The sequence below is a fragment of the Spermophilus citellus genome (assembly GCF_964194105.1).
Source record: "Spermophilus citellus genome assembly, chromosome: 4".
Classification (NCBI taxonomy): domain Eukaryota; kingdom Metazoa; phylum Chordata; class Mammalia; order Rodentia; family Sciuridae; genus Spermophilus; species Spermophilus citellus.
This window is the reverse complement of record NC_138185.1, coordinates 171,959,497-171,981,332: the sequence shown is the minus strand read 5'-3', so window position 1 is coordinate 171,981,332 and position 21,836 is coordinate 171,959,497. Positions and strand designations below refer to the sequence as shown.

The 21,836-nt window shown below is 33.3% G+C and overlaps 1 protein-coding gene across 3 annotated transcripts in view; it reads left to right on the top strand.

Annotated features, from left to right (window-relative positions):
• The window catches only part of TOGARAM1 (TOG array regulator of axonemal microtubules 1), a 98,348-nt gene that overhangs the window by 62,298 nt on the left and 14,214 nt on the right, over positions 1 to 21,836 (top strand). For all 3 annotated transcript variants that reach the window (XM_081292176.1, XM_081292175.1, XM_081292174.1), the window contains 7 exons: positions 3,385 to 3,480; positions 5,587 to 5,762; positions 6,481 to 6,634; positions 11,516 to 11,669; positions 20,536 to 20,641; positions 20,929 to 21,164; positions 21,559 to 21,717. In XM_081292176.1, coding sequence (XP_081148302.1) covers positions 3,385 to 3,480; positions 5,587 to 5,762; positions 6,481 to 6,634; positions 11,516 to 11,669; positions 20,536 to 20,641; positions 20,929 to 21,164; positions 21,559 to 21,717 — 1,081 coding nt within the window. The remainder of the gene's footprint in view (positions 1 to 3,384; positions 3,481 to 5,586; positions 5,763 to 6,480; positions 6,635 to 11,515; positions 11,670 to 20,535; positions 20,642 to 20,928; positions 21,165 to 21,558; positions 21,718 to 21,836) is intronic.

The following is a 21,836-nucleotide window of genomic DNA, read 5'->3' as shown; positions in this document are numbered from 1 at the left end:
AGCTGCATATTAAAAATTACCTCTAGGGGACAAAAGAAGTGATTTTGAAGGTTATAAACATTTAAATAGAGTAATTAGAAGTCCTCTGTTTTTAAGCCTGGTAATCTAAAATAAGTAAGTACAGAGCTATCATTTTTTCAGTAGCAACTGTGGTCATGATAATATTAACTTCAATACTTTATTTCTGATAATCTTAAATCATGTACATGCAGGTAATCAGATATGTTAGCTCTTTTTTTTGTGGAAGTGACCCATATTGTGTGAAAAAGTGATTATAAGCTTTTCCTTGTTTTTATTTTTTATTTTTTGTAAATTTCTTAAAATTTATTCTAAAAAAAATCAGTATTTGTTCTTTGTGGCAGCAATAAGTTGTTTATTGTTTTTATAAAATAAAATGATGGGATTTTTATATTTACTTACATATTTTATTTCTCATGTAAAGAAAATCAAAGACAAAAATACTTAAAAGTAACTCATACTAAAAAAAAAAATATTAAATTTTTTAATAGCAAACATGTTCAAAACCAAACTTCGAGACAGGTTTCTCTTCCATAACGTTACTGTTTTCCTAATTGTGGAGACATAAAACTTTAAAGTCATCATTGTCTACTTACCCTTAGCTCCATGTTTTGGAAGTAGTCCATCCTATCATTTCTTCTCAGTCTGATTTTATCTGCAGCCATATTGTGATTTGGCCTTCTGCTACCTCTTCCTGTAAAATTATAGTGCCTTCTGGAAAGACTTAGCTCTAATTTTTATCCCTTTAAATTCAGAATCATCTTTCTAAAATACAGTGATCTTCTCCTCCATATTGAAAATCTTGAGTGGTTCCCTGTTAACCATAGAATATAGTTTCTACTCTATAGCATAACTTTTAAGATTTATAATCTTAGAACGGTGGCACACAACTGTAATCTGAGCGGCTCAGGAGGCTGAGGCAGGAGCATCAAAAGTTCAAAGCCAGCCTCAGCAACTTAAGCCCTCAACAACCCAGTGAGATCCTTTCTCTAAATAAATAAAATGGGATGGGGATGTGGTTCAGTGGGTAAGTGCCTCTGGGTTCAATCCCTGGTACCAGGAGGAAAAAAAAAAAAAAAAAAAAAAAGACCGGTAATCATGTTGCCTCTGTTTAACTTTTTTGCTTTATCTTACCATTCCTCTTTTAATGCCCTAATACTCTGGCACTTGTAATATTGTAGCTTTTCTTACTTTGTAATTGCAAAGCCTGTATGCTTTATCCAAATCTTAATGTGTTCAGTTCATGTCTGCTTTTGAATACTGGTTTAAAAGCTACTTCTTTGGAAAACTTTGCCTATTTTTTTGATCTGGAATAGTCTTCTTTACTCTCTTCAGTCACCCTACCTGCTAGTTAATTTATGCACATTTAATATCTTCCACATTAAGTTACAAGTTTCTTAAGAGTAATAATATTGTCATCTTTATATCTTCAATATGCTTTGTGTAGAAATCTGTTCATTTGTCATATATGAAATGAATGGAATGGTGATTAGCCAATTAAAACCAATATTTTAAAAGTGGGCAAAATCACTCAAAAAGTACATTCTCAAATAGTCAGGTAAAAGTAAATAGTAAGTATAGTCTTAAACAGAATACAAAGTTTCCCAAAAGAAATATTGCCATTGTGTAGCCAAAGGATTTTTTTTTCTTTTTAATGGTATTGAGGTTTAAACCCAGGGCACTTTCCACTAAGCTACACTCCCTGCCCTTTATATTTTTTTATTTTGAGACAGGGTCTTGGTAAGTTGCTGAGGCTGTTCCAGTACTTATGATCCTACTGACTCATCCTCTGGAGTCTCTGGGATTACAGGCAAGGGCTACTGCACCTGGCTCCAAATGGATTCATTTTATTAAGAAACCTCAGTCTTTTTTAGGGTTAGCTCTTATAACCACCTTTTCGTCTTCCCATTCTTTTCCTTTATTGGCATTCCCTTTGAACCTGCCCATTTTCTACATAACATTGTGGAGTCCAGTTAATGACTTGAGAAGGTGATTAATGATGGATGTTTACAGTGTTAGCAACCATGAGTTAACATGTTCTCTTTCTGTATTTGAATGAATTAGACAGAAATGACAAAAGATTATATAAGGATATTTGTGTATAAAGAAGCCTTTAAACACATTTTTCTTTATCTTTAGGATTGAGACAATGAGCAATATTTCTTTTTAACATTTCTGTTTAGAAGAAAATACAATGTTAAAAAAAAAATAAAAGCACATCAAAAGTAATTGTCAGCTGATCTTAGAAATGAAGTTCAAACTTAGTGTGTCCTTATTTTCTCATTATGAGACTTGTCTACTTATTCAATTATTTCTTGATATATATATTTGACACACACATATATTTGTGTGTATTTGTGGACTGTTGAGCAAATTATTTCATTTACTAAGATTTTTGCATTCCTTTGTCACAGAACATTTTGTGTGTGTGTGTGTGTGTGTGTGTGTGTATGCGCGCGCGCACACACACGCTAGTCATTGTTTCTGTTAGTTGGTGTGTGCTGTACATTGGTTATTCCGAATTACTTAAGAAGAAATTATGTGGAGCTGAGGATATACCTCACTTGACTAGCATATATAAAGCCTTCAGTTAGATCCCCAGCATCATGGAAAAAAAAGAATATGTGAAAAATTATCACCTACATCAGTTTCTTTATCTCTGCTGTGTTCACACAAAGCCAGAGCAAGCCTATTAACCTTAGCAGATTAGCAAAACAGTTTATGTACCTCATTTTTTAAAAATCAGTATTTGATCACATTTACCAATTAAATTTACCAAAAACAGTTAACTACTTTTCTTTCCTAGACCCTACATTAATTTTATATTGCTTTTCATTTTTTTTATTTTGATACATACATCTAATTTATATTTATTGAATACTCTTTTGCAAGCACTGTACCAGGCTTCAGGAAACAATAATAATCAAAACTAGATATAAGTCCTGTCCCATGGAGCTTATGGTCTAGTAGGAGAAAGAATAATTTGGTAAATAATTAGAAACAGAGATAAAAATTAACCTAGAAAAGTACAGATTGTTGTGAGATTGACTTGATCTGTTTTAGGGTATCAAATTATTTTCTTTGTGATTATTCTGATTATCATACTGTGATTATTTGCATGTTTTTCTCCCACCATTAAACCTGGTATGTTTAAACTCCTTAAGGGTAGGAAGATTTCTTTTCTCTCTAGTGCATACTAGGTAAATATAAATATTAGATTGTAAATATTTATTGAATTAACATCTATGATTAAAAAATTATAAATTTTTGTATGTAATAAGTTTTTACTTTTAATCATGTTATATTATCCTAAAACTAAGTAAGCATTTTAAATTGTTTTTCATTGTTTTTTCTTTCTTTTTTTAGGATTTATAAGGTCATCAAATTTACAGCAAATTTCCACTTTTGACTTCACTTCCACAAATACCTTATCAGAAGATTCAGTAGTAGTTGTTGGAAAAGGTATTTCAGAGTTACTTAGCTTTTTTTAAAAATTTTTTTTTTTTGGTTGTTGATGGACCTTTATTTTATTTATTTTATTTTTATGTGGTGGTGAGAATCGAACCCAGTGTCTCACACATGCTAGGCAAGCATTCTACCACTGAGCCATAACCCCAGCCCCCACATAGCTTTTTAATAGTTTGTGTTCTTCAGACTTAATCAAAGCATGTCAATAAAGAATAGTGAGTAATTCAAACATTAAATAGAACTTCTTTTTTAAGTTATGAAATTGAGGACTGGGTTTGTGACTCAGTGGTTAAATATTTGTCTAATATGTATAGGCCCCGGGTTCAACCCCCAGCACTGCAAAACAAAAACAAAACAAGAGTTATTAGGGCTGGGGATGTGGCTCAAGCGGTAGCGCACTCGCCTGGCATGCGTGTGGCCCGGGTTCGATCCTCAGCACCACATACAAAGATGTTGTGTCCGCCGAAAACTAAAAAATAAATATTAAAAATTCTCTCTCTCTCTCTCTCTCTCTCTCTCTCTCTCTCTCTCAAAAAAAAAACCAAGAGTTATTAAATGGAAAGAATTAGAAGTCAGCACTTCACATTTCCATCCTCTGACAAAATTATAGTAAATTCATGTCAGTAATTTTTAGAGAGATATGTTATGTGACAACTGTAGACAAGGTACTTCTAAGACAGTTTTAGGACAGGTATGAGAATTTTGGTATAATTTAAATTCAAATGGTAGTCTTTATCAGCTTACTAATTAATAAAACAATATTATTTATTTATCTCCCATACAGAGTCTAGACAAATCAAAATTAAATCCTGTTATATATTTTATGGGGCTGGGAGATCTTTGACCAACACCATTGCAAGTATCTTTTTTTTTTTTTTTAAAGAGAGAGTGAGAGAGGAGAGAGAGAGAGAGAGAGAATTTTTAATATTTATTTTTTAGTTCTCGGCGGACACAACATCTTTGTTGGTATGTGGTGCTGAGGATCGAACCCGGGCCGCACGCATGCCAGGCGAGCGCGCTACCGCTTGAGCCACATCCCCAGCCCCCTGCAAGTATCTTGTTAAATTAATTTCTTTTAAACTGAAAAATGTGTCATATGCATTGGGGGCATATGTCTTTTTGTTCAAAACGAAATAGAATAAAATTCATGGAAACTGCCAGGTGTGGTGGTGCATGCCTGAAATCCCAGCAGCTTGGGAAGCTAAGACAGGAGAATCGTGAGTTCAAAGCCAGCCTCAGCAAAAGTGAGGCACTAAGCAATTCAGTGAGACCCTGGCGCTAAATAAAATACAAAATAGGGCCAGGGATATGGCTCAGTTGTTGAGTACTCCTGAATTCAATTCCCTGTACCACCCCCTACCCCACCCCCCAAAAAAACCTCTTGGAAATCTTTTCTCATTTCTTTGCTTGATAGTCTCATTAAAATAAGATTCTCCTCAGATGAGCTGCAGCCTATTCTTACAGACTTACTTCCTGTTATTTCTCTGTTTGCCTTGTACCCATACACATGCTTTATACTTGTTCAGCTCTGTGTATAAATCTTCCTATCTCATAGCATTTCTTTTATATATGTGTATGTGTGTGTGTGTGAGTGTGTATGTGTGTGTATACATATATATATTTAGTTGTAGTTGGACAAAATACCTTTATTTTATTTATTTTTTATGTAATGCTCAGGATCAAACCCAGGGCTTCGCACGTGCTAGTTGATCTCTCTACTGCTGAGCCACAACCCCCGCCCCATAGCATTTCCTCTCTTCTTTGTCTACCCAAATCCACTGTGTCTTCTAATCCCAGTTTAACTCCATTCTTCTTGAAATTGTTTTAAATGCCCAGCTCACACCAACTTTCCTGTGAACTTTTCTATGAATTCCATGCTTGCAGTATGTAGTTCTCATTTGATATTATCATGAATTACTTTCTCTCACCTCTTATATTATTGTCCTGTTAGGGTATTTGTTTGTATATTTTACAATTACTTAATGTGTCTTTCTTACAATGTTGTTTGCTCTTGAATGCAAGAGTCTTGTCTTAAACTTTGTTATCCAGAATGCCATTACATAAATACTTAATCACTCTTCAATGGTTGGTTGATTGCAGGTGTATTTGGAAGTCCAAATTCAGCACCAACAACCTCCAGCCAGCCAGTGATATCTTCTATGGAAAATGAGGATACATTTTCAAGTAAACAAAGTATTGAACCACCATCAGGGATATATGGAAGAGCAGTCCAACAAAGTATTCCATCATATCTTGATGTTGACAATGACAAAGATGTAAGGTTATTTGCTAATCATGAGGATAAATTTAAACCTACAATATGTCATTGTTTGAGGTATATCAGATGTAGGGCAGTAAAAATATTTAGATTAAAAATTTTTAGGGCTGGGGATGTGGCTCAAGCGGTAGTACGCTTGCCTGGCATGCACGGAGCGCTGGGTTCGATCTTCAACATCACATAAAAATAAACATTAAAAAAAAATTAAATATTGGTAAGATTTCTGATCCTGAATCATTTAAAAGCTAGATTATTCTCCTTTCCTACTAAGTAAATATGTTCTCTTTCTAGTAATAAAGTATACTATAACATACTTTATATACATATATATTTCTGTATGCATGTACTTAATATTTTTCTATAATATATTCAAGCAGCAGCAGACTGATATCCTTAGGCACAAATGTAATTGGATAGTAGCTCTATGTCATTCTATTAGATATTAGGATTCCTAAAATAAAGACTGAGATATATATATAGAGAGAGAGAGAGAGAGAATTAATTTTGTAGAGATATTTAATGTAGGGCTAGGGTTATAGCTCAGTGGTAGAGCGCTTGCCTAGCATGTGTGAGACACTACGTTCAATCCTCAGCACCACATAAAAATAAAACAAATAAAATAAAAATATAAAAAAGCAAAATAGTTACCTGAGATGAAGATATTTTAAATCTCAAACTCCCTGAATACTTCCAGATATTTCAACTTTTTCATGCAGACTAAAGTTTCTATTTCAAAATCTACTTATGACAAAATGAGACAAAAGAGAAAAGAAGAAAAAGAACTTTTTGACATAAAAGATTGTGAAAAGAAGGACCAGAATCACTGGGAACGAATGAAACATACAGGAACTGAGAAAATAGCATCTGAAAGTAAGTAGTATTTGCTTTTTGAAGTGTTTTTGTCAAGTAATATTCTAAAGCTGCTATAATACTAAGGATGCTATATGACTAAGAATGGCCTATATTGACCCATATTACTGAAATTTGCAAGACCTAATAACTAACTTCTATCATAATAAATGCTAGTTCTTTCTCATAAAAAGAAAAATTATTTTGTTCTCCCTTCTAGACTTAAATATTTTTAGAGATGAAGTGAGAATATCAAAATGAGAGTTCCCCTTTAGAAAATATTGCCTTCATCCCTCCATAGATAGGAGGACCCAGTTTAAAACTGTCACATGTTTAGTGTTTTCAGATTAGGGTAGGTTACTGTTTAAATATAAAGAGTAATGTTACAAATGCTTGTTAAGATGAAGAGACCACATGTGACACAGGGCATCTGTGAGAGAAAGAACACTGAACCAAAAGTCGATAGATAGATCTGGATTCCTATCAGTTCTAGCTTTGATTAACTTTGAGACCTGGAAACAGATCTTAATTTTCTACCCCTATAATTATATGAATTCAAAGGTCCAAATTATTTCAAGGAAATATTTCTTTTTACTAAAGACTGGTATCCGATTTTATAAAAGTAACTGAGATACTGAAGCTGTTTATATTAGAGCATCATCAAAAAAGGCATTGTATTTCTCATTTATTCAGGTTGTCATTGAGTACCACTGTGTTTTATGCTTAAGTAAAAGTAGTATTCACATTTCCTATATATATATATATATTTTTTTTTTTAGTTGTAGATGGATACAATGCCTTTATTTTATTTGTTTTATTTTTATATGGTGCCGGTGATCAAACCCAGTGCCTCACGCATGCTAGGCAAGTGCTCTACCACTGAGCTACAACCCCGGCCCCTCCTATATTGTTTTTAAAACCATTGAATAGATCTTAGATATACTAACAACTAGGAAAAAATATTATAGATTAAAATGTAAATTTTATGAACTGTAGTAAACATTAAGTATTATTGCTTAGTTATTTTATTAAATATTATTAAAGCATAAACTATGAACTATAATAAACATTCTTAAATGTATGTTGGTTCTGAAGCCTAAATATCAATAAAAATACAGAAAAAAGTAAGTATATTAATGAAATAGGTGACACACTTTGAAGATAAAAATAGATTTATGCTAGAAGAGTGTCTAAGGTTCTGCTTTATATTTGTTTTATAATGTAAGAAGTATAAAAAACTTTTTGAAATTCTGCATTCACAAAACTAATCATTGTTGAAACTGTGCTTAATGAGAGGTTTTGGCCTATAAAGTTGGTGATTAAATATAGTCATACAATGTTAAATATAGGCAATCATGAAATTAAGCCTGTTAGCATTCTTAGATAATTTCATTTTTTTTTTGTTAATCTCATAAAATCCAGGGAGAAAAAATTTAAAAAATTTTCTGGGGCTGGGGTTTGCATGTGTGAGGCACTGGGTTTGATTCACACACACACAATGTGAATGGCACCACATATACATAAATGAATAGAAAAGAAAAGGCTTGTCAATAGCTAAAAATAAATTAAAAACAAAAAACTTCTTACCCATCTAAGCCTATGTTAAGAGTATGGGTGGAAGTACTAGTAGTAGCAGTACTACAAATAGTAATACATTATAAATTTTGGAGTATTCATTTTGCCTATAATATAGGCTTTACATATTAGATTTCTGAGAAGTATCAAAAGAATGCTTTCTTGGAGTCACTCTTATGTTATTTCAACATAAGATTATACTTACAAAATTTTGGAGGTTGGGGCTATAGCTCAGTTGGTAAAGTGCCTGCCTTGCATCCACAAGGCCCTGATTCAACCCCCAGCACCACAATAAAACAAAACAAAACAAAAATTTTGTGTATATAACCCAAATTTAAATGTTTAATTTGATTTATAGTTATAAACATATTGCCAAAAATAAATTCTAATAGCAAAATTGTAGTTGTATATGTCTCCATTTAAGAAGCTTCTTTATCTGTTTATTGCTACTCAAAATGTGGTTCTTAAACTACAGAATTATTTATTATTCATCCGTGACAGGATACATTAAAAAACCTATTCAGTTTTTAGAACTATTTTAACTATTGGACATTGTCACAGTGCTTTTATTGTATAAAAGTATCAATCTGCAACAGAGTGGAAGTTTTAAAAAAAGTTAGTTTGAGTAGCACTGCTTTAGACTGATATTCTTTGTACCTTCCTTTTCCAGAATAATATTTGTTTTGTTTCACTTTTTTCAGGTGAAAATAAAGTAAATATAGGTAATAGTACTTGATGTTGGTATAACCAAAAGATTGAAAATTGGGTATTTGTCTGCACCTCTGTCTAATAAGTTATTCTCTCATGAGAGTGGGCATGGAGCTGGGAATATAGCGCAGTTGGTAGAGTGCTTGCCTCACATGCACAAGGCTTTGGGTTCAATCCCCAACACTGGAAAAAAAAAAAAAAAAAGAAAGAAAGAAATTGACAATCAGAGTGGAGTAGAATGGAATTCTTAAAACTTTAGCATCAGTTTCTTCTCCTGTAATGTAGGATTAATAATAAATATTACAGAATTCTTTAATGAATTAAATGAAATAATGTAAATGAAGCACATAGCATACTACCAAATAAGATTTCAGGGCTGGGGGTGTGGCTCAAGCGGTAGCACGCTCGCCTGGCATGCGTGCGGCCCGGGTTCGATCCTCAGCACCACATACCAACATCGTCCGCGGAGAACTAAAAAATAAATATTAAAAAAAATTCTAAAAAAAAAAAAGATTTCAATAAATGATGGTTAGTAGTACATTTGTATTTTATTTATACATATCAATTTTATATATGAGGTCTAATGAGGTTATATCTAAACCATTGACAAAACGAAATGGATCTATTTGTTATATTTTTTAATGGACGCATCATCTTGCTCATTGTGTGATTTACTCTAGCAAAGACTATTAATGATTTTAATCACCATAGTAATCCAAAAATCATATTTATCCTATCAAATACATTATCAATTTTTATACCTTTATTTTATTTATTTATTTTTTAAAAAATATTTTGTTTTAGTTGTAGTTGGACACAGTACCTTTATTTTATTTTTATATGATGCTGAGGATCGAACCCAGCACTCACATGTGCTAGGCAAGTGCTCTGCTGCTGAGCCATAACCCCAGCTGTGTTATCAATATTTTGAAAGTAGAGATTCTGTCATAGACCTCTTTATACAAAATCATAAGGAATAATGGACTTAAATCTAAGTCCTGCCATTGCAATTGTCATCATCAAGTTCTCAAACAAATTTTTTAGCCTATATAAAACTCCGTTTTTGTCTTAGCTGCAAATAAAGATAATGAGTATGTCCTTCCGTTTTATTGAAATAATTAAATGCAGTAAAGTTTGTAAAACATTTATCACAAGGTCTGCAACAAAGTACTTAGTAAATCTTAGCTAATATCATTAATGCCTTATTGCCTTTGGATTTTAAATGATTGATAGAAACTTTGAATATGTAATTAGTATACAACATTAAGAGAAGTTTCTTATGTTTGTGATTTCCTATAACATTTTCTCACAAATAATATAGTTAAATAATTTTTCATGATAGTCATTTTCTAGTGTTTACTATTTCTTCTTTAAAAAAAAATCTCAACATGGAAAAAGAACCAGTAAATCTTTTCTCACTTACAAAAGGCCATTCTATTTGATTTTTTTTCCCTAACACATCCACTGCACATGTCTTACACTGAGCAGTGCTCTAAGGGCATTACCTTGAGCACTGAAGGACAATAATTTGTTTTCCTAACATCTAGAACATTGCATTATATTTGGAAAAAGTTTGGTAAATGTTTGAAGTGAAACAAACATTGTTCTTATTACTACACATAGACTCAGGATTTGTTATAGACTATTAATACTATACCAATAGAGAAAAACAATTAGAATTCTAAATATAGTTGCCAAGTAACTTTATTTTTTAATGAAGTTGTGGAGCAACGCAGGTATATATTCATGTTTTTACAAAATGATATCATATTGATTCTTTTAGCTTCTAAAAGCTAGACTGTTATGACCCATGACTGAAAACTACTTATTTATTTATATTAAATGGAATTTATTAGTAATCTTCAATATAAGAAAGTTTTAAATAACTGTGCTTTCTGGGTATTACAATGTCTTTTTTTCTTTTTTTTTTTTAAGTTGTAGATGGACACAATACCTTTATTTGTTTATTCATTTTTTTTTTTAATGTGGTGCTGAGGATCGAACCCAGGGCCTCACATGTACTAGGCAAGTGCTCCACCACTAAGCCACAACCCCAGACCCCTGGGTATTACAATTTCTTAAAGAATAAACTAATACTAGTTTTTTCTTCTGCATCCCCCACCCCCCGCCCCAGTACCAGGAATTGTGTTCTACCACTGAGTATCCCCAGCCCTTTTTTATATTTTATTTTGAGACAGGGTCTTACTAAATTGTAGAGACTGGGCTCGAACTTGTATTCCTTCTTTCTCAGGCTCCTGGGTAGCTGGGATTATAGGCGGCATGCATCACCACATCTGGCTAGTAGAAAGAAATATTTATAACATCTAGTGTGCATCTATAATCCCAGCTGCTTAGGAGGCTGAAATAAGAGGATCGCAAGTCTGAGGTTAGCTTGAGCAAATTAGGGAGACCCTGCCTCAAAATTAAAACATAAAAACTGGACTGTGATGTAGTTCACTGGTAGAGTATCCTGGGTTTAATTCCCAGTACCAAAAAAAAAAAAGAAAAGAAAAGAAAGATCCGTAACATCCATAAGAATACCATAAGAATACCATTACCTTTTGATTTGTGTCCTTTGTATCAAGGTTCTCTTATACTTTATTTAATGTTTTGTTTTAGCTGAAGCATCTCCTGGAGCCATTCCACAGTATAAAGAAAGGATGCCTTCTGTTACTCATAGTCCAGAAATAATGGATTCATCAGAACTACGGCCATTTTCCAAGCCAGAAATAGCCCTGACAGAAGCCCTAAGGCTTTTAGCTGATGAGGATTGGTAGGTTAACCATCCTTAACTTAAAACTAAGTTCCAAAAGGTTTTTGTAAATTTATATTTAAAACCTTAAAACATAAGCTTTTTTTAAAACCTTGAAACATAATCCTATTTACATAGATTTTAAAAATATATTTTAACTCCTAGGCCTCTGAGTCTTTTGAACTTATTAATGTAGCTGAACTCTGGCCCTAATATAACTGTATTACCAGTTACATTATAACTTATATCAGGGACATAGGTTAGTTTTTATTATGAATTATGCAAACCCTTTGATATTGGGATATAAATCTCACTATTTCTCAAATTGTTTCTTTGTGAAATGTAAACTTAAACAATCCTGAAATGTGCTCTTACCACAGTTGCCACCCAGCCAGTTCAGCCAGTAACTCAAGGGAGACAAAAAGATAATGGCAACATACATCCCAGTTGTTCAGCTTGAGCATCCACTAGCTGAAGACTTCCTTTGTTTTGTCTTCTCTCCTATTCCTTTATCTGTTGCAGTCCCATCCTATGCCTCATCACTAGTTGTGCCTTTGTTAGATCATATTCATCAACATAAAAATGTGATATAAGTAGGACAGGACTATAGTTCAGTAGTAGAACATGGGCAAGGTCCTAGGTTTGATATACCCAGTACCCACACCCCCAGCAAAAAAAAAAAAAAAAAAAAAATAGTATGCTATAATTTATATCTCCTATTTAAAAACAAACTACCTCCCTAAACTGCACTTCTTCATCCTATTTGTCACCTCAACCCACACTTTTTAACTAAAAGTCCTCAAAAGTACTGGGGAAAAAAAAAAAAGTCCTCATTGTCTCTGCTTTTTAACATCATGTTCTCTTCTCAGCCTTCTTTAATTGACTACTTTTAATTGTCTTTTCACCACCCCCACCTCAACCACCACATCTCTAAGATGGCAAAAGTGAGCATTTTGCTAAATCTACCCTGTTCATTAATCGGTTTTCCTCTTCTCCTTTCAGCAGCATTTGACACAGTTAACATTCTTTTCTTCTTGATATACTTCTTTTTTGTTGCCCCTTAAAAATCAGTCTCCTGATTCTTTTCCTGTAGGGTGTGTATTTTGACATATTATACATGCATGGGGTGTGACCCATTACAATTTTGATCTCATTCTTGTGGTTGAACATGATGTGGAGTTACACTGGTTGAGTATTCATATATGAGCATAGGAAAGTTATATCTGATTCATTCTACTATCTTTCCTATTTCCATCCCCTCTTCCCTTTATTCCGCTTTGTCTTTATTCCCTTTATTCCGCTTTGAAATTTATGCATGCTATAGAAATCGATCCACTGGTGTTCTCAAGTCTACATTTATTGTGTGTATTAGGGGCAGTATTTTACTGGCAATCATTTTCTATAAACAACACTTAATAAATATATTAGATATCAGATGTTTCTGCTGTGAGTACTCAACTCTGTTGTAGTACAAAAGCAGCCTTAGACAATATGAAAAGAAATGAACATTCAGTGTTCTAATAAAACTTACAAAAATTTTACTTATAAAAACTTATTTGAAAAAGCATACTAAGATCAAGTTTGGTCCATGAAATTATTTCATTGAGTGTGATAGCTTTAAATTCCATCCATTCTCTTATTTCTTATAAATGTGTATCTGGATCTCTGGTATCTTCCTGAACTATACACTCAAGAAATAATCCAGGCTAGGCTTGGTGACTCACACTCACACCAGCAACTCAGGAGATTTAGGCAGAAGGATTGCAAGTTTAAGATCAGTCTCAGCAAGTCAGGAAGACTGTCTGAAAAATTTAAAGGGGGAGGGGGTGGGACTGGGTAATATAGCTTGGTAGTAGAATATCCCTGGGTTCAATTCCCAATACAGCTGGAAAAAAGGAAGAAGTAACTCACCTGCCTGTTTGACACTTTTACTTGGATGCCAGTATGCATCTTCAATTTAATTTATCCATAAAAGAACTCCTAAAGTTTACTTCCTGCCAAGATGGATTAACAGGCAGTAGATTCGCCCTTAGAATTAAAGAAAGTTTAAAAAGAAAAACATACAAAATATATGCAACAGTGGTTTTCAAGGTATTGTTCACAAGGCAATGAAAGTTATCCCTGAGAGATGGGAAACAAGCCCCACTTTTTTTTTTTTAATATTTATTTTTTAGTTCTCGGCGGACACAACATCTTTGTTGGTATGTGGTGCTGAGGATCGAACCCGGGTCCACACGCATGCCAGGCGAGCGCGCTACCACTTGAGCCACATCCCCAGCCCCCCACTTTTGCTTCAGCTTACTTCCTGGAGAAAGTTTTCAGGTCACTGCTCAAAGTGGAAAAAAACAGACATATCCCATTAGAGATGGAGATGGAACTCCTCCTCCTGTCATTTGGGAAATTTAGGTGACTAGACTTTGCAGGATAGAATATCAGAGAGGAGAGAGCACGACAAAGAACTTCAGAGATCTTCAGAGGATTCTACTCAAATGTTCAACTGGTCAGGAATGTATGTGAATAAATTACTTGAGGCCAGAACAAAAACCACTCAAAAAAATTATAAGGAATAATCTCTAGAGCATATATAAGATCAAGAATATATTCATTCCCACAAGCAAAATTGAAAATTTCATAATTTACAAGGCATTGAATAGAATATTCAGGAAGGTTTGCTTTATTAGTGCAGTAAAATAAATACTGCGCTAAAGTTTGATTTGGTCCCACCTAACAAAGCTTAAAAACAAGACCTGAAATCAAATTGTGTCCAGCCTCAGGAAAAAAACTCAAGAATATTTTAGGAATGTAAAAATGTCTAAAGTGAAATTTACACCATCTGATACCCAATAAAAAATTACCAAGCATGCAAAGAATCAGGAAAATCCAACGTATAGGAAGAAGACAAAAAGCTAACAAAACAAATTTAAAATTGGCCCAGATAATAGATTTAAGACAAATACATTATAACTATCTGTCTTCCAAATGTTAAGCTAAAAGAAAGACTGAGGAAATAAAGATATAGAAAATTTTAAGAAACTCAAAATCTAATATCTTCAGTTAAAAATAACAATGTCTGAAGCTGGGCGCAGTGTCGCACACCTGTGATCGCAATGGTTCAGTAGGCTGAGGCAGAAGGATTTCGAGTTCAAAGGAGGATTTAGGCCTCAGCAAAAGCAAGGAACTAAGCAACTCAATGAGACCCTGTCTCTAAAGAAAATACAAAATAGGGCTGGGGATATGGCTCAGTGATCGAGTGCCCCAAGTTCAATCCCCAGTACCAAAAAGAAAAAAGATAATGTCTGAAATAAAAAGTGTACCTCCATGCATTAATGGAAGATTAGATTAGATATTGTAGAAAAAAGATTGGTGAATATGAAAGCATAGTCATAGAAAGTATCTAAAGTAAAATAAAATAAAAAAGATGGAAAAGAAAGGAACAACAACAAAAAAAAAAATCTGTGAACTGTGGAACAATTAAAAGCAGCCTAATGTGAGTATATCCAGAATTGCCAGATAGTAGAATAGAAAAGACTATTTGAGCCAGGCATAGTGGTATGCACCTATAATCCCAGTTTCTTGGGCTGGGGATGCAGCTCATTAGTAGAGCTACCCTGGGTTTAATATCCAATGCTGGGAAAAAAAGTTGTTTGTTTTTTTTTTTTTAAGGAAAAACTGGTCAAAATGTGTCCAAATTTGATGAAAACTGTTAACCAAGAGATCAAAGAAGTTCAAGCAGAAGAACATGGAAAGAACTATGTCCTAGAACATACATTATAATAATAAGATTACTCAAAATCAATGATGGAGGCTGGGGTTGTGGCTCAGTGGTAAAGCGCTCGCCTGGCACATGGGAGGCCTTGGGTTCAATCTCTAGCACCACATAAAAATAAATAAAATAAACAAAATAAAGGTATTGTGTACAACTAAAAAATAAATTTGAAAAAAACATCAATGATGGAGGGGCTGGGGTTGTGGCTCTATGGTAGAGCTCTTGCTTAGCATGTGTGAGGTACTGGACTTGATTCTCAGCGATGCATATAAATAAATGAATAAAACAAAGATCCATCAACAATTAAAATAAATAAATAAATTATGGAGAATATCTTAAAAGTAGAAAGAAAAGACACATAGAAAAATACACATATCGGACTACTCATAAATATCACTACACATACACACAAAAAACAAACAAGGAAACAAGATCCTCACAGAAAGGAAAAACTGATAAACTACGTTATCATTACTAGTAAAAATATCTTCCAAAAATAAAAGAACTGAAATATAGGCATTTTTAGACCTATAGAAAGTATTTCATTACCAAGATCTGCATCCCACAAGAAGGTTTGAAGGACAGTCATTGGGAAAAAAGGAAAATAATACCAGATGGAAAAGGGGACTTGAATGGTTAAATACAAAGGATTTTTATTATAATTTAAATTTCTTTAAAAGATACTTGACTTTAAATAAATAACATAATTGTGGGGTTTATAACATATAGAAATAAAATGAATAACAGTAATACGAAGGCCTAGAAGGGAAAATTGGAAGTATTGTTAGTTTCATGTGTGAAATAACATATCACTACTTTCAAAGTAGATGATGGTAAGTTAGAATGTGTACTATATACTCATAAGCAACCCCTACAGTATTACAGCGGGTGTAGTTAGTATGGCAAAAGAGGTAAAACATAATTATAAAAATACTTAGACAGACTGGGCTGGGGATGTGGCTCAAGCAGTAGCGCGCTCGCCTGACATGCGTGCGGCCTGGGTTTGATCCTCAGCATCACATACAAACAAAGATATTGTGTCCGCTGAAAACTAAAAATAAATAAATAAATAAATATTAAAATTCTCTCTCTCTCTCTCTCTCTCTCTCTCTCTCTCTCTCTTTTAAAAAAAAAAGTATCAAACAAAAAGGGCAAAAGGATCAAAGATGAGAGAAATTTAAAAAGCAGGCTGGGGTTGGGGCTCAGTGGAAGAGCTTTTGCCTAGCATGTGTGAGGCACTAGGTTCGATCCTCAGCACTACATAAATACATAAAATAAAGGTATTGTGTCCATCTACAATTAGAACAATATATATTTTTTAAAACAATAGCAAAGTAGTAGGGTTAAAGGAACTATATAAGTATGATCACATTAAATGAACTAAATGCCATATGAGATTGGATTTTATAATAAAAGCAGGACTCAATTATGTGCTACCTATAAAAACCTTACTTTAGATTAATAGGCACAAACAGGTTAATAAGAGAGACACAAAAAGCTCTATAATATGCTAACAGAAAAATACAGTTTTCATTTCTATGTTACTATCAATGTATATTTTAAAGCAAAGAACATTAACAGATATATTTATTTTATAGTGTTTGTAACAAATTGCCACAAACTTGGAAGCTTCAAACAACATAAATTTATTATCTCACAGCTTCCAGGGTCAGGAGTTTAGATATGAATTAATTGAATCCTCTGCTCAGGTTTTCACTAGGCTGAAATCAAGGTTTTTACCTGAGGATGCAATCTCATCTCCTAGTCCTTTTTTGAACTAAGATCATTGGTTAGAGAATTCAGCTCCTGTGGCTGTGAGACTCATTTTCTAGCCAGCTGTTTGTCAAGAACTCTCTGAGTCTCTAGAGGTCAACCTTTCATACTTAGTATATGAAACATATGCTCTCAACGTGGCAGTTTACTTGTATGTATATATGTATGTATTTATCTATTTATTGGTACCAAAGATTGAACCCAGGAGTTATTAACCACTGAGCCATATCCCCAACCCTTTTTATTTTTTATTTTGAACCATGGTCTCTCTAAGTTGCTTAGGGCCCTGCTAAGCTGCTGAAGCTGACCTTGAACTTGTGATGCTCCTGCCTTCTAAACCAGGGGGATTACAGGCATACCCCACCACACCCAGTAGCAATGTACTGTTGAAATCCAGGAGAAGAATCTTTGCATCTGCTTCTGATCTCTTTGAAGACATCACTTGATGAAGTAAAGCCTGTCTTGAATAATTTCTCTTTTGATTATGCAACATCAACTGATTAAGGATCTTAATTATTAATTACATCTGCAAATCTCTTTTTCCATCTTAGTATGACTATGGGAAATGACAGCCCATGGTATTTACCCTCACAGAGGATATTATACAGCATTTGTATCAGGGGGCAGAAATTATGGGTGCCATCTTAGAATTTTAATTATCTAACCACATCCAGACTAAAGAAGGTTGTTTTATAATCATGAAAGGCTTAATACAACAAGGACATAGCAATCCTGAACATTTGTTTACCAAATAAAAGAGCTTCAAATTACATTAAGCAAAAATCGACGGAACTACAAGGAGAAATAAACAAATCCACAGTTATAGTTAGAGCTTTTAACAACTAATTCTCATTAATTGATAGAATAGGTAAAAAGAAAATTGTTAAGCATATAGAAAACTTGGCTACTTTTGACCAACTTGACATAATCAAAGTTTGTAGAACACTCTACCTAAAACAACAAAATTCAACAACTACATTGTCCATGCTGGTACCAATCATGGATTTAAGTGATCAATTCTCCTGCCTCAGCTTCCCAAATACCAGGACTATAGGCAAATGGTATTCTGCTGAGCTCAACACATGTAATTTAAAAAGAATCTGATTATATAAATTTTGTTCTCTGGGATTAAATTAGAAATTAGTACAGTACCAACTATTTGGGAAGAAACATAGATGAGTAACTTGAGGGTCAGAGATAAACCAAAAAAAAGAAAATAGAAAGTATTTTAAATTTAATGAAATAAAAGAATGACACAAATCAAAATTCATAGGAATATAAATAAATTAGAATAGTTCTGTATCTGTAGCCTTACTTTTCACACTAAGACACTAGAAACAGAAGAGCAAATGACACCCAAAATATGCAAAGAAGGGAAATACTGAAGATCAGTGTAATAATCAATAAGAAAATAGTTTAAAATTAGAGGAAAGTGGAGTCAAAAGCAGATTCTTGGAGAAGATAAATAAAATTGGTAAGTTTCTATTCAGTCTAGATAAGAAAAAAAGGGGAAGAAACAAATTTTGAACATCAGAAAAGAAAGAACTGATATCAGGCTGGGCATGTTGATGTACCCCTGTAAGACTCGGGAGGCTAAGGTAGGAAGATGGCAAGTTCAAAGCGAGCCTCAGCAATTTAGCAAGGCCTTGAACAACTTAGTGAAACCCTATCTCAAAAAAAAAAAAAAAAAAAAACACTACTAATTATGTAGCTGTTAAAAAAGAAAAAAGGAATATTGTTAAATGGTTGTATGCCTATAAATTTATCAACTTAGGTGAATGGATAATTTCCTTCAAAAACACTACCAAAACTCTAGCAAAAATAGCTTACATAACCCATATCTATAAGGAAATTGAATTTTTGTTTAAAATATTTCAACAAGGAAAACTGGAGGCTCAGATGATTTTACTAGTAAATTACACCAAACACTTTTTAAATTTTTTTAGTCACCATTAACTTATTTGCTTTCTGATTCCTTCTTTTTTTTCCCTCTTTTTTCTTAAATTTTTATTATTAGTTGTTCAAAACATTACATAGCTCTTGTCATATCGTATTTCATACATTTGATTCAAGTGGTTATGAACTCCCATTTTTACCCCGTATACAGATTTCAGAATCACATCGGTTACACTGATTCCTTCTTGATTCCACTTTCTATTTTCTGATTCTGTGTATAGAATTGGGTTGTTTTCTGCATCTAAACTGTACAGTAAACTGTTTTATGCTTACCTAAAATATGAAAAATTTGAGCTAGGTAGCTACTAAATAGGTTTATTCTTAACATGTTTGATTTTTGGTCTTTTCTCTCCATTTTCCATAACTTGTTCAGAGAATTTAAATGCTTTTTAAAATGACCACATGCAACCAATTAAGGAAACTCTTCTTAGCTCATATTCTTCAAGCAAACAAGATGGAAAATATCACATTAGAACTATTATACCTAAGCCAGGCGCCATGGCGCAGGCCTGTGATCCTACAGGCTCCGAAGGCTGAGACAGGAGGGTTGTGACTTCAAAGACAGCCTCAGCAATGGTGAGTTGCTAAGCAACTCAGTGAGACCCTGTCTCTAAATAAAATACAAAATAGGGTCGGGGATATGGCTCTGTGGTCAAATGCCTCTGTGTTCAATTCCTAGTACCTACCCTCCCACCACCCACCCCCCGCAAAAAAAATATTATACCTAAATCACATCATAATTGATTTCCACCCTCTTGTTGGTGTCCACCTACTATTTATCTGGTTCATTAAATAGGTTAGATAGTGAAAAACAAATACAAGTTGTAGAAATAATTAATAGTGGTTTTCTGCTCTTGGGTTATACATTAATCAGTGAGCTCACAGGTGGTAAATGTGTGTGTGTGTGTGTTAGAGAGACTAAGGACTGAACCCAAGGGTGCTCAACAACCGAGCCACACCCAACACTTTTTCTTATTTTTAATTTTGAGACATTGTCTCACAAAATTGCACAGCTGGCCTCGAACTTGTGATCCTCCTGCATCAGCTCCTTGAGTCACTGGGATTATAGGCATGCACCACCATGCCCAGATCTTCTTCTATTCCTGATTTACAACTTCTTTCAACTTTTGTCTGTCATTCCTTTCTCTCTTTCTACTTTTCATAAAGAATATGATGTTCATGCTAGGGGAGGAATGTTCCTTTATGAGCTATCAGTAGTGATTTTCAGTCTTGAAAGATATTTATGTTTTTTATTGAAATTTGTAAATAGTAAGGGAAAATAGGTAAAGTCTTTTTATTGGCAATATTCCATACATAAAAAAGAAAGATATTTGAGATCTTTTACCATTGAACCCCTTTAATAAATGATTCTATAATTTCTTTTTCCCATAGGGAGAAGAAAATTGAGGGACTGAACTTTATTAGATGCTTAGCTGCTTTTCATTCTGAAATATTGAACACAAAGTTGCATGAAACAACTTTTGCTGTAGTTCAAGAGGTAAACATTTTTCAGATAACTTAGGGATAGTTTAAACAACAAAGAATAAATATATATGTGACCTTTAAAATTTTTAACAACTCTGTACTATATGAGTAGGCTTATCTGTAAAACAATCCATGTCTTAATTTGCAACATTTAAAAGAAATTGATTAGACACTGACTTTTAGGATGTAAGATAATACATAATAAAATGTTACTACTTTCATACTAAAATTCATTTCAAAGTCATTATTACTGATTGTCTTACAGAATTTTTTTTTCAAAATATTTTGAAAAAATTTTAGGTGAAAAATTTACGCTCTGGAGTTTCTCGTGCTGCTGTGGTCTGTTTAAGTGATCTTTTCACGTATCTGAAAAAGAGTATGGATCAAGAACTAGATACTACAGTAAAAGTTTTGTTGCACAAGGCTGGAGAATCAAATACATTTATAAGAGAAGATGTTGATAAAGCATTGAGAGCTATGGTTAATAATGTAACTCCTGCACGTGCAGTTGTTTCTCTTATCAATGGAGGACAAAGGTAATACTCAAAATAATCTTGACATGTCCTTAAACTACAAATGAAAGAATCTGTAATTCAGGGTAGAGGTAGGAAAAACAAATTTTTGTATTATTTCAGTCAAAAAACTGAATAATTCTGTGAGCTTAAGATCATATTACATGATAAGCATAAAAGGAATCATAGTGTAATTATTCTTATAATGTTATTTATATTTGTAGATCTGAACTAAATAAATATAAGTGATAATGACTTTGTTTTAACTTATTGAGGAGGGTTAACTAATGCTAATAATTTATCATTTTAGACTCCCAAAGTGATTACTATGAGCTATTAAATCATTTGACTTTAAGATATATCTTTGGAAAATAGTTTATATATTCACTTAATTTTAATACGTCATGTTTTCTTGTAGCCATTTACACATTGCAGTAAGAAGATGTACAGCCCAGCATTTATCAGATGTAGTAGAATTTATGGAACCAGAACGTATTTTATCTGGAACAAAAGATATGGCTGAACGTTTATTACCAGCTGCTGCTAAGTTTGCTCAAGACAGCTCACAAGAAACCAGGTGAATAGCTACTAATACTATCCACTGTACCTATTAATGTAAGGGCTAAGATGTAGGAAACAAAGGTTAAAAGAGAATAAACATTTGTCTAAATAGAGAAATTGGGACCCATGGATTGG